The 14,502-nt window shown below is 33.3% G+C and overlaps 3 protein-coding genes across 3 annotated transcripts; all 3 read right to left on the reverse strand.

Moving 5' to 3' along the window:
- Positions 1 to 7,110: 7,110 nt before the first annotated feature.
- On the reverse strand, positions 7,111 to 7,803 carry LOC129971973 (uncharacterized). Its single transcript, XM_056085953.1, has one exon. It carries the CDS (start codon positions 7,801 to 7,803, stop codon positions 7,111 to 7,113), a length of 693 nt encoding a protein of 230 aa, XP_055941928.1.
- A 1,144-nt stretch (positions 7,804 to 8,947) lies between these two features.
- On the reverse strand, positions 8,948 to 9,304 carry LOC129971974 (uncharacterized). Its single transcript, XM_056085954.1, has one exon. It carries the CDS (start codon positions 9,302 to 9,304, stop codon positions 8,948 to 8,950), a length of 357 nt encoding a protein of 118 aa, XP_055941929.1.
- Positions 9,305 to 9,330: 26 nt separating this feature from the next.
- On the reverse strand, positions 9,331 to 12,387 carry LOC129971975 (uncharacterized). The gene is made up of 2 exons (XM_056085955.1): positions 12,169 to 12,387; positions 9,331 to 9,972 (listed from the first exon to the last, which is right to left on the reverse strand). Exons 1-2 carry the CDS (start codon positions 12,385 to 12,387, stop codon positions 9,331 to 9,333), a joined length of 861 nt encoding a protein of 286 aa, XP_055941930.1.
- Positions 12,388 to 14,502: the final 2,115 nt, after the last annotated feature.

The following is a 14,502-nucleotide window of genomic DNA, read 5'->3' on the forward strand; positions in this document are numbered from 1 at the left end:
TTTCAAAGGGGCCAATTCAGAGTTGAAACGTTTGCAAAATATGATTGGTAGACCCCCAGAGCCATTAGCTAATTACTTAACAACTGAACAAGTGATATGGAAATTTATTCCACCAAGGTCACCTAACTTCGGTGGCTTATGGGAGGCGGGTGTTAAATCTTTCAAACACCATTTAAAGAGAGTTGTTGGTAATGCGCGTTTAACAATGGAACAGTTTTTGACTATTGTTATTCAAATTGAAGGTGTTCTAAACAGTCGCCCACTGACACCTTTGTCATCAGATCCAAACAATTTTGAAATTTTGACCCCAGGCCATTTTTTAATCGGCCGTCCCATAAATTGTATTCCTGATCCAGATTATTCAGAGAGAAAAGATAATCTTTTATCTCAATGGCAAAGATTGAGCAAAATGGTCCAAACAATTTGGAAAAAATGGAAATTAGATTACTTAAATAATTTGCAAGCCAGACACAAATGGCAGTTTGAGAAACAAAACCTTTCAAAGGATTCTATGGTTCTTTTAAAAGATGATAATCTTCCCCCTTGCCAGTGGACAATGGGAAGAATACAAGATTTAATTTATGGATCAGACGGCAAAGTCAGAGTAGTACTTATAAAAACTCCACAAGGAGTCACGAAAAGAGCAATTTCAAAAATTTGTTTGTTACCATGTGAATAAAATCAATGTATATCTAGTGTAATTATTATATTTAGTATTTAAAATGATATAATGTATGTTTAAGTTGTTCATTGTACATATTGAAATATCGCATATATTGTCTTTTCAAAAATGTTTTGTATATAATATTCAATTTTTTTTTAAGTGTAATTTTTTTGTATTTTGTGCAAGATAATTGTTGACATTTTGCATTGTCTAATTAAGTAATGTGTTAAATTTTTATTTCTGTAATGTTGAGATTTTGAAATGATATTTCAAGGGGGGCGGAATGTTGACGCCAGTAAGTCAGCAGGACGCTCCGCCTACTAAATTGGTAGCGCCACCAAGTGGTAAAATCATATAACCGAGAGAGTGTGTGTGTAAACCCGAGAGAGAGGGTGTGTCACGAGTGTTGAGAATAAACAAAGAGAGATACAGTCCACGAGTTTGTGTTTCATTTATATGTAATTGAATTTTCTAAAAACTGAGCTATCGAAGGCCAAAACAGTGAAGATTTTTCATGAAAATCCATATACTTCATTAACTCCCCCCCCCACCCCCCAGGCATGAAATACAACTACAGAGGCAATTTTTAAGCGATTGAATAAATAAAAAAAAATGGGAAGTGCTTCCACAGATTTTTTTCTTTCGTCTTAAACTGTAATTCAGCAAAGAGGTGGTTAAAAAAACAAAGTTAAAGCTACAAGAAGAAAAAAAGCGAAATAAGATAGTGATTTTTAAAATAGAGTCTTTTCAATTTAAGAAACAAAACAAACATGCCTAAATGTACTGAAGCTTTTTAAAATAGTATGAAGCATTCAAACTGCAAATATACTCTACCAGTTTATAATATAAGTAATATGTAAACCACACATGGAGTTTGAAGAGAGAAAAACTTTGTTGCGAATGCTTTTTTAAATGTTTTATTGTCTAATGATTTTTGTACTATTTTTTATAGAAAATAAAAAGTGAGTACTTTTAATATTTCATCAGTAAACTCTAAGACCTTTAAGTTTTTCAAAGAATATATAATACTCAAAACCACTATGAAGTCCTCAATGATAGAATTTATTCCATATAGAAAGTGTTTATTAAAATAGTAATCAATTGAAACTAATATATTAATTAATTGAAAATATTAATTAAGTGATAATATAATTCGAAAACTTCTAATTTTTAAAATTCATGTTCTCGAATTTTTTATCTTTTATCCAGAGCGTCAATTCAATCAATTTCATTTATTCAGAAAACGCATTTCCTCCGCTTGTGCACTCAGGCAGTACAAAAATGGTCGTGGAAGATAAATAATGATGAAAAAGTACATTAAAGCTTGAGGGATGTTCTTTCTCATTTTATTTGTCATCAATATAGGACAATTTCTAAGACTTTCAAATAAAGGATTTTTTATATGCATATAGGATTCAATTTAATATAGTTAAATATGACAATTTAAAATTAGCGATTTGTGTGATATTAAATTAAATATAAAAAAAATGTCTCTGAACTGCAATATTTAGTTTTAATGATCAAAATTTTAGTTTCTCTTCTACTGATGAATTGATCCGTATGAATCTATCGGCCAATTAGTAAAATATAGGGTGTTCATTAATTTTTGTCGGGGTTTCCGTACCTCATAACTTTCGAATAAAAAATATTACGCAAAAACCGATTACATATTCGTAAATTACAACTCAAAGAATTTTATTAATGATATTAAAATGTAAAGCTTGCACAATTTGCACTTTGTAGGCATTCAGTTGAAGGCGGTTATGGAGAACGTTCCATATCGTCGTATGTGCTTGGTCTTCCCGCTCCCTTTCGGCGTAGAACGCTACCAGTTTCCTGAAATTGTGTTAACCAGCGTCTGATAGAATTATCCGAAGGAGGATCTTTCTTGTACGTGGTCCTGAAGCGACGTTGAGTAGTTATGACTGATTTAGTTTCGAATAACCACAATACACACATTGCGTTTTCTAGCACGGTCGCCATTTTTATTTATGACGTCATAATTACAAAGACTGCAAATGCGCTAAGATCGCATTGTTGCCACATAAAATTCTTTGAGTTGTAATTTACGAATACGTAATCGGTTTTCGTGTAATATTTTTTATTTGAAAGTTGTGAGTTACGGAAACCCCGACAATAATTAATGAACACCCTGTATATTTTCAATATTCCAATACTTCATTATACACTGCAGAAATTTTTCTATTTTAATAAAGAAATTGATTGAAGAATATCAAAACAATTATCAATTTTCATAAATAATCGTTTATGAGTACAAATTTTTACAATTCTATGCTGAAGCGGGGTCTGTTGAATAATAGAACATACCTGATCTAAAGAATCGAAAAATGATTGTTCATACTTTAAATAGTCATGTATAATTGGTTATGATCATATTATCTGTTTTGCAGATAACTGTTTAAATTGTTTTTACTCCTTTTATATCTAAAGTGCTCACTGCGTACGGTTGTTCTTCGCCATTACTCTAAGCATACACATATCAAAGATCAATCAATGTGAAGTTAAAAGTGTTCCAGATCTTCAGACATTCCATCTTACAATTATTATTTTTTCTGTTTTGTATACTTTTCCCAATATGCCATTATCAGTATATATAATCATCCACTGCTCTCCGTAATGTTAAGTGAACTCAAAACTATCCCCAGCCTTTTTGCCTGATGTATTATCATCATCGAACGTAGCTTCTATTTTAGTGTCTAGCAAGTGAGACAGTATTTTTTATGTTCTTATCTGTTTGCGAATAACGCTCAGAATGAAGGAAGATTAATATATTATAGTAAACTTCACGTTCTTCATATATTTTTTGAAGTTGGATTGTAACAAAGGTTAATAAGCTTACATCTGCAAATTTCATTATTTCGTGTTTATGGTAATTCTTAATATTCTCATTCGGTTGGAATTTATTGCTTATATATTCTTTCAACATTATTTTTATTTTATATTCGGCATTGCTTCTTTTTTTTTCTGTTAATGCACTTTTTTTAATCCTTATTTGAGTGTTTTAGAACATCTTTGATGGAAAATCAAAAATCAAAAGTTTAATGTTATTTTCTCTTTTTTTTTTACGTACTGCTTTTAAAGTGCAGTGCAAATAATAAGTTTTCATTATTTCTTAAACACTTAATCAATGTGCATGAGATTTTCTACTAAATCGACAATTACCTAAACTCTGATCATCATAACCAAGATATAGTTAATAGAATTATTGTCCGTCTAGAAGAGTACATCTAGCTATTTAATAATGCTCAATTGGTAATGATTTAATGATTGGCATTCATTACTTTATGATTACTTTCATTGCTTTTTATTTATTTTGCCCATAACTTTATTAAAATGGTCTAGAAGCAGGAAAAATTCTTATTTTGGATGATTTGAAACAGAGAATCACTGAATTATATTGAAATAAAATCTCAACAGTTATTAAATATTTAGCAAAAGAATCAATACATTTTTTCTTGTTGAGGGTCACTGCATATATTCATTCTAAGCTCCCTTAACCTTCAAAAGTACTTTAAATGTAACTCTGACACTCATGTATAATTAAACTGGAAGTTAAACGCACTTAACTTTTTAACTAACTATGAATGATTCTCTCGGTATATTACATTTTGGATCTCTTTAGCGTAGATAACCTGCATTTATAATTACTGGCCACCCAATAGCGCTCAATTGGTTCCCTGAAAATTTTAGTTATACTTTATTTCAATTAAATTGTAAGATATTGCTTCGTATCCATGATACCGTGAAATTGCTAGACAAAGTTGTCTTACTTTAATTGTCATACATATCCTCCATTCGCTGTGTGCGTGAAACTTTCTAATGGAGACCACAAAATCATGGCGCTATAAAAATGTAAATACTTGATTGGATCTATGTTGATTTGATGTAATGATTTATCTATCGTATAAATCTCGCGGAATTTTAACTTCACTCTTTGTTCCTCATATTCTTTAATCACAGAGTTATTAAATAAGGTCTTTCTTCTTTAATTTTTAACAATGGAAGAAAGTGACGCAATCGGATAGTCGATAAGACGATGAAAATACATTCAACTTCAGGGTCAATTAATCTATTGTGAAAAATTAGGTAAGAAAAATATTTTTAAATTTTTTCCAAAATTTTGTATAAATTTGTACGATTAATAAATTGGCAACATTGAAAAGAAAAGGCTTTGTATTTTGAAATAATATAAAATTCATTTTTGAGCGTTAATATTTTCGGAAATTATGAGGGAAATCGAAAAAATTGAGCTTATTTTTTTCATTATATAATATTTTACTTAATAAAAATAGCTCTAAGGGGCACATACCTTTTAGGTATATATTTGCCAAATTCCAATGCTGTTCGAAAAATAGTTTGGATTGCAGAGAACAACACATACATTCATACTTATTATTTGTGCAGATGTAGGTGAAGAGGATTGCAGTACAGTTAGTTCCTTTTCATTTAAAACTAAAGTTTCCTTACGATTACAAAACGTAAGTCAACTGTTCATAAATTGGATTTGAAATTTTACCTATGCACATGTAATTGTAGTAGAGAATAGGAAACTATGTAATACGTACAATTTATACTTGTTAAAAATATAATTTAAAATAATATTTTACTTTGAAATTTACATTTTATGGTCGTAAATCAAGGAAATGATAAAAGGAACTTGGCTTCCAGACTAGATGCTTCTAAGTTGAAAACACGACTCTACCAGCGATCTGCATTTGTAGACTTGATGATGCCTAAATTTGCCGTTAATGTTTAAAACCCCTCCCTCCATTATAAAGGCGAACATTGAAGAAACCGCTGTCTCACGTTTCCCCGTCTTCATCTGACCAAAGCTCACATTAACTATGCCAAATACACCTCTTATTGCTTCAAATCGGATGATTAAGAGTACTTGTAAGGAAAAAAAGCGACAAAAAATCGCATGCACAATGTTATAAAAATTAGTTCAGACTTTGTAAAATTATAGAAATAAGAATGCTTACTTTTTCCCTTCTGAAACTTCTACTGACAAATCATTACACAAAATTTGATTCAAACGCTTCATACTCAATCAAATTTTTCATTGATGATAAGTGCGATTGAGTATTATATAATAAGTGGTGAATCCTATTATAAAAATAAATACATTGAGAAAGATACCTTGTGGTGGTAGCTTCATAAGCCAGTTAACATCCTCCGGACAAAGGTGATCACTTTTGTATAGTGGTTATGTTACTCGGCTACGGACCCTCACTTTTGTCCTCGGGAATGCTATCTCCGTAACCTGATCTATTTCATTTTAATAATCTGGAAATTGCATCACCTCAATTTTAATTATTACATTTAGCGTCTTACTTGGAGGTATCAGAAATAAATGTGGTAACTTTCAATCTTGATTTAATAAGTGGAACGGAAATTATGATAGTAGTCTTCATTAAATTATATTAAATTTAAGGAAATAAGTATTTTTAATCTAATATAAATTCTTGACTTTAATTTCATTACAACTAGTTTCAAACTAAAAAAAAAAAAAAAAAGAAAATCATGATCATCAAGTCATCGGTCAAAATTATGAATGTGGAGTTATTTTGAGTAGTGATCAGATAAAGCATAAAAATTAATCCCCTCACTTGAATCTCTTACTGTACCAGCTCGAGGATATACAGTACACTCCCGATTATCCGCGGAATTGGGTGGCGCGGCCGGATAACAAAAATCGCGGATAATCCGAAAAAAAGCTAAAAACGGGTATAGCAAAAAAGAAAACAGTCATTCCAACTTTAAAAAATCGTTTTATGTACAATAAAACGTAAAATAAACAGCAGGAAATGTTTAACTAACGCTTAATATTTTAGTATATCACTCAAAACTAACCTAAAATGCATTTTGTTAATGAAAACAGAAAATTGCTTTGTATTTACGAGAGGCGTCAAGGATACACAGAAAAATGAATACATATGTACTGTTTTAATACTGTAATGTATTATGCAATTACAAAAGCATAACTGTAAAACTGCACCTTTTTGAAAAAATCAGTCAAAAAAAAAAAAAAAAACTTAGTGCGGCAGGCGCGGATAATCCGCACCGCGGATAACCCGCCCGCGGATAATCGGGAGTCTACTGTATTAGCATATAAAAAATATATCGAAGGATTTCACTTGACTTAGAGTTTCTTTCACTAAAATAATTCAAATAAATATATAAAATCTTTTATAATTATGGATAAAATTTTGATTTTTTTATAACTTTGATTATATAACAAAACATATAGTATACGAAGCTAAGATGTATAATCAAGATTTATTACAATCTGTAATCTTATAAAATAATATGGCCAATTTCAATTCTTCCTGTAGATCTGCCCTTTCTCATGCATGTAAACACAATGACTCTTAAACGAAAACTTAACTCTCCCACCTTTGAGTTTCGTAAAGGACTTTAGAAACTCAAACAAATGAGTCCAGGAGAACATTGGGCTTTAAAAGCCGGCCATAACGGGATCTTCCTGGTTGTCTCACATCTGGAACAGCATGAGAGTCACTAGAGGTAGGTGTGCCATCAGGAATCATCGTTGTGGACGGAGAATCACTCTTTGGGAGACATGGGATAGCAGATTTTTCACTTTGGCTGACCTCAAGAGGAAAACGTCTCTGGATTGGACGTAGTAAAGACCCAGATTTGGTCTGGACTTCCACGAGACGAACTTTCTTGTCTTTTCCAAGATATAATTTGATGACTCTTCCCAAAGGCCAATTTATTCGCTTGACGTTACTATCACCGATGAGAACAATGTCTCCTTCTTTAATTTTAGATTCATTACGAATCTTTGAAAATTCTCTAAGATGTCCAAGATATTCGATTCTGAAACGCTTTCTGAGATCTTGACATAATTTTTGCCTGTAGAAGAATCTTTTATTCATTCTCTTAGCATCTATTTGATCTATATCTGGAACTCCTATTTCTTTTACATCTTGCAAAAACATAGCAGGTGTTAATGCTATAAGGTCCTCATTGTCTTCACTTAAGTATGTCAAAGGTCTTGAATTTATAATGCCCTCAGCAAAACATAGTACAGTGTACAGTTCTTCAAATTGTAAGGAGGCCTTTCCAAGAATTTTTCTTAAGATAGATTTCAACATACCTGTAAGCCTTTCCCAAAATCCGCCCCATCATGGGGCTGATGGGGGGTTGAATTTCCATAGGATTTTCTTTACTGAGGCATATTCTTGTATTTTCACCCAATCAACAGATTTCAGCTCATTAGAAGTACCCACTAAGTTGGTTCCATTATCTGAATAAATTGTAGCTGGTCTTCCTCTTCTAGAAATAAACCTTCGTAAAGCTAGAATAAAACTATCTGTTGATAAACTAGTTACGAGCTCGATGTGGACTGCGCGATAAACTGCGCATGTAAAAAGTACAACCCAACATTTGGTTTTGTTTTTCAAATATAGTGGTCCGCACAAGTCAACTCCTACTACTTCAAAAACATAAGCATCTCTGACGCGATCTTCGGGTAGTGGAGCACATCCTACTTCTAATGGCCGAGATGAAAAACGTTGACATATTACACAAGTCCTTATTACTTGACGTATTGTCTTCCTGCTTTTTAAGATCCAATAATTCTCTCGACATCAAAATCTGTATCCCAGCATGACTAAGTTCAACATGCTTTTCAAAAATAAGTTTTCCAATAACATCATACTTTGAAGGCAGCAAAATTGGAAATCTAAATGTCGATAGATCACTTCTTTGAGAAATTTTGGTCTTTACTCTTAATAAACCATCTGAATCCAGGAATGTCTGTAAGTTCAATTTTTCATTCCCCAAAAAACATTGACTTTGAACTTGTTTTAAAATGTACTTTTCTGCAGCCTCTACTTCTTCAAAATCTAGGGTACCGAATTTTCTTTCTTTTTTCTGGGTTTTAGCATTTTTATAAAAACGAAAAATCCAAGCCGTGATTCTGGTCATTTTTCGGAAAGAAGATACCTTAGAAAAGTACTCTAATTGCTCTGTCGTGGTGTTAGTGACAGACACAATATATTTTCTTTTTTCGGAGTTTACAACGTCGAAATCTGGCATAGTTTCCGAAACAGGCCAATCTTCTATAGGCATTCTCAGCCAATTTGGACCCTTCCGCCAAAGAGATTTCACAAGTTCCTCTGCATTGGAACCTCGTGATGGAAGGTCATCTGGGTTTAATGTTCCACTTATATTCCTCCAGTCTTCAGGATTAGTGAGTTTACGGATTTCCAGTACCCTGTTGTAAACGAACGTGGCTCAATTCTCATTTCTTTTGATCCAATGCAAAGCATTCATAGAGTCAGACCAGTAGAAGATTGGTATGTTCTCAAGTCCAAGTTCGGATATGGTTGCTTTTGCCAATCTAGCTCCAATAGTGCAGGACAAAAGTTCTAGGCGTGTAATAGAGATCTTTTTCAAAGGAGCAACTCTATTTCTAGCTTGTATTAACTGGCACGACGTGCTATCAGCAGATTCAGCTCTCAAGAAGATACATGTAGCGTAGGCACTCTGACTTGCGTCACAAAAAACATGGATGGAAAATCTGGAATCTTCTGCAAAGTCCTCACGTACACATCTTGGTATTTCAAGATCATTCAATTTCGGTAACTTCATCTTCCAGCGTTCGAATCTTTCAGTTATCAGCAGATATTTCCGTCTTTTCTTCTATCCTTCCATAAAAATCTGAGATATGGTCTATCTCGTTCTTGTAATCCAATTTGCAGAAAGGCCTTCTTGATGTCAGATATCACTCCATATTTTTCAACACGAAAGCGATTTATGAGAGATGGAATGAGTTCTACAAGATTTGGTCCCTTTTCGAGGCAGTCATTAATAGAAGGTGTATTCTTTTCTTTAGCTGAACCATCAAAAACGGGTCGAACTTTGGTCGTCGAATTCTCCTTGAAGACAGGATGGTGAGGTAAGAAATGCTGTCCTTCTTTGATTTCTTGCATAGGATCAACTTCTTCAATAATACCCTCATTCTGCCAATCCTGAAAAACATCATCATAATCGGCCAGCTTTTCGGCACGTTCTAAGGCTTTAATACAACTGTTAAGTCTTCGTTCAGCTATCTTTCTGCCATCAGGAAGAGGTGGATGATCATGTATCCACGGTAGACTGACAATGTAGCGCCCCTCGTTATCTCGTGTTACACTGCGTTCAAAATGTTCCTTAGCCGCTTCTTCTAGTTCTTTTCTACTTTGAGTTTCCGCAGGGTCATTGATATTCAATGTATCAAGCCTCCAAAGATCGGATATATTTACGTCGTTGACAAGTAGCTACATTAGCGTGCTGGAACTATCATTTTTATTAATTCCTGATCTTCCAATAACTGTCCACCCTAACTTGGTGTTCATCGCAATTAGATCAGGCGAAAGTTTTTTAATTCCTCCTGTAAATAATCTGGCTGCCGTATCTGCCCCTAATAATATGTGAATCTCCTTCGGATCGTTTTCATACAAACAAAGATTTTCATCTAAGCAAATATCACTAACAAATATGCCCAATTGTTTTACTTCTTCGATATTTTTAGGATCTAATTTGGGAAGAGAAGTGCAAATTTTATTCTGATCCATTACTTCTACATTACAACAGAAATTATTTTCTGTATTACGCAATTTAATGGAATACATCTTGTGGTTTTCCCGCCTTTTCAGTCCTCCGAAAAGTCCATGAGTCACCGTTTGTTCCCCAAGACACTTCAATTTCATTACATCCGCTACGTATTTGCTGACATACGACCTGTGGCTCCCGAGGTCAATGATCGATCTAACATAGTGTTTTAAATCATTATTTTCGACGCTAACAATTAAAGTCTGCAGATAGACCTCCCTGGAACATAAATTATTCGCCAACGCGAAATTTTCATTTATAAGATTATTCTCATCCTTACTTTCATTCAAATGAGTATTATTTTTCGGAACAGAATTATCTTGATTGCATAATATGGATAAATGTTTTTTACCACAGAGAGTACAAACTATTTTTGACCTACAAAATGTACCAACATGAAATTGCTTTGCACAAACAAAACACGTAGCTTTTTTAGACAGTATACGTTTCCGTTCTTCCAAACTTAAAGTACGTACGTATTCACAATCAACAGCATCATGAAATTTATTGCAGAATAAGCATTCCGGTGTTTTTATTTTTACTTCAGAACTAATCAATTCTGAACTGCTAAATCTCTTTGCAGTGGAACATCTAGGATTATTTATTTTTCCGCTCGATGAGTCATAACGCAATGGGGGAAATGAATACAGTAGACTCCCGATTATCCGCGGGCGGTTATCCGCGATGCGGATTATCCACGCCTGCAGCACTAAATTTTTTTTTTTTTTTTTTTTTTTGCTTCCAAGCAAAGAGAAAATGTTTCCAAAGCAAGAAGCAAACACAAATGACTGATTTTTTTAAAAATGTGTAGTTTTACAGTTATGCTTTTGTAATTACATAATACATTACAGTATTAAAACAATACATATGTATTCATTTTTCTGTGTATCCTTGACGCCTCTCGTAAGTACAAAACACTTTTCTGTTTTCATTAACAAAATGCATTTTAGGTTAGTTTTGAGTGATATACTAAAATATGAAGCGTTAGTTAAACATTTCCTGCTGTTTATTTTACGTTTTATTGAACACAAAACGATTTTTCAAAGTTGGAATGACTGTTTTCTCTTTTGCTATACCCGTTTTTAGCTTTTTTCGGATTATCCGCGATTTTTGTTATCCGCGGCGGCCGCGCCACCCAATTCCGCGGATAATCGGGAGTGTACTGTACTTTTCTTTTTTCGAACTCACGGGAGAAGCATACATTAACGATCGTTCTTTTGCTTTCAGCTGAAGAGACAGGAAGTCGAGCAATTCATCTATTTCATATTTATCCGATTTCATGTTTTTATTATATTCTAAAACGAGATCGGGGGAAAGGCATTTTAATAGGATTGGGCAATGTAAGTTTTCAGAGGTTTCTTTCAAAACATTAAGAGATTCAAGAGATCGGATTTCCGTCTGTATATTATCAAACATTTTTCTGAATGATACAATATCATCTAAGTTCTTTAATGGGCAGATACGCAGTAATTATTCAAATGGGTATTAATGAGAACATCTGATCTTCCGAAGCGTTCTTTAAGTAATTTTATGGCCATTTCGTAATTTTCTGGTGTTAACACAAATCCTTCTATGGTACTAAGGGCAGAACCACCTAGGTGTGCTTTTAAGTAATTAAATTTACTGACTTCACTTAATGAATCATTTTCATGTATGGCTGATTCAAAGGAGTTCCAAAATGAAAGCCATAAACTTGATTGCCCGTAGAATTAAGATATCGCAAGTTTTGGCAATTTAATGTTCGATGATTCTTTATAGCAAAAACTTGGATCATTCAAAGAATCAGCATTTTTTATTCGTTCGCGTATTTTTTTGGTCGCTTTACATTTCCAAGTTATAATTTTTTGGGTGTATTCCGATACTTCTTTTTCTAATTTGCCCACGGAAACGAATTCTTCAATTTGTGAATCTAGATTCTTTAATTCACTTGACTCAACCGCAAGCTGCTCTAACATTTCTTCTAACATATCGACATTTACATCTGTTTTCGTTAGTTCTGTTTCAATAGTTTTACAAATTTTGGTAACAGATGTTCTCAATACTCCCCGTTTCTTTCTTAACCTGCCACTTTTATCATCCATTTTTAGAATTGAACAGTTCGAAATTTATATTTAGTAAGATTCAATAATATATAAATTCAATAATAATAATAAATCAGTTCAAAATTCTAATATATATTTTTCAGTTCTAAATTGGAATAAACCACACCAATTATGGCGACAGGGATGGCAAATAATATTCCAACACGAACAATCTCTAAATTAAAGGCAAGTAAAAGCGCTTACCTCTGTTTTGTTGGTTGGAATCTCTTTTGATAACATACTGGTGTTGTTGGTTCCGTCTGGTTGCAGTTGAAAATCTCAAATTTCTAATTAGTGGCAGGTTCAGTGCCTATGACTCATTAAACGGGGAACTTATCTTTAAGAAGATTATTTTAATAGTTGATTATATGTTACATGATTAAGAATATATTTACAAGTTAGAAGAGTGTAAAACGAGTTCGTTGGTTGCCGCCAAAACGAGAGGAAGTCAACAAAAACCTGGTGGTGAGAAGAGAAAGTTCTTTACAGTTAAAACTGGTTACAGTTAAGGCCTGGTTCCCGACACTTTATTTAGTCATTACAAAAAAAAAAGTAAGCGCCATAGGACTGACAAAAAAACTTACATTCAAAATTTAACAATCCAGTTTTATTTCCGTACTTGTTTATTCATACCTCGTTCCGATAATAGAAAATCACGTCTTAGCCATCGAGGGGACATGCATTATTACCTATTACTGCCAAAAATATGAACGGAACGGGAGCGCAAGGCAATAAAGGAACTTCAGGATATACTATAACTGCTAAAAAGACAATTAATCTCCCTTGTCCTTTCCTGCTTTTCCGAGACCGGTTCTTCTTGCGGAACTTTTTCTCCCTTGGAAATCAATAAAGATGCATAAGAGAAGAGTTAACGCTTGTTAGTGGCATAGGGGATATGACAATCATTTGCCTTTGTGGTAATGAGGCTACTAGAATAAGAGCAGGAGTGGTCACCAAAAACTTTCTCGTATACTATCCATTAAAAGCGCGCTCTCTCTTTTTATAAAATTATGGACTTTGCTCAAGAATGTAATCAAAATGACTGCACAGGCTTGTATGTTCAAAATCCCTTACATGAGAGTTTCAGTACTTCTTAATTTAGTTAAGGAAACCAGTAATTGTGTATCAATTACACGGTGAATAATAGTTAAGATATATTCGATATTTGGCATGAATCTAGAGTGAGATCATTGACAATTTTTTGAAGATTAATCATCAGCGTGCGGTTAATACATAAGTACCAGAAAACTGAGTATGTACTTTGGACGGGTTTTTTTTGGACCGACTGACGCAAAAATTTGACACAGAATTACATTTATAATCTCAAGAATAAATACCAATTTTCACTTATTGAAATTATTGCTTTTGCACACATTCGAAAATACAGATAGATAGCAAATAAATTATTTTACTGAATTAGTTCAACAATTTGTCTTTTGTATATTTAATCTGTGTACCAAATTTTATTTATCTTGCTCTTCATTTGTACTCGTAATCCGTACAAACAAAATTCGCCTAAATGAATTACACCCAAAATTTAACAAAAAATCTGCAAATAAGGTGTTAAGTCCATAAAGCAAGTTTCATAGGCCTAATTCAAAATGTTTTCGCTTTAGCATGTTTGCAAAGAGACAGACATAATTCCAAAAATGTGTTTTTCACACTCAGAGAGGTCTGTAACATGAAGATTCATCAAATTTCAACTTTGAATTTTTTGACTTAACAATACATACTCTTTGTTGTTGTGATTTATGGCACTTTACAAGCCGGCTGACATTAAGCCAAGCGAGCGTCGCTTGTTTTTTCAGTAGCGCCAATCAGGGCCAAAAGTATGACTTAGCTACTTCATGCGTCACATTCGATTGCACAACCCCTTTTTACAGAGGAAGGGCACATTCACACACCTCACAGACAGAACACAGAAGAAAAACCATGCCCGAACCGGGACGTCCAGAGCACGGGGAAGACATGCTACTCCTATGCCAGGACGCCGGCTCGCATGCTGCTTTTAAACTTGGTACACGAGAAAATAATAAAAATGGGGACATAATAAAATATGCTATAGTATTAATCATACAATAAGTGTTTTAAATATTTGAATAATCAAAAAATTTA

The sequence above is a fragment of the Argiope bruennichi genome, chromosome 6, assembly GCF_947563725.1.
Source record: "Argiope bruennichi chromosome 6, qqArgBrue1.1, whole genome shotgun sequence".
Lineage (NCBI taxonomy): Eukaryota > Metazoa > Arthropoda > Arachnida > Araneae > Araneidae > Argiope > Argiope bruennichi.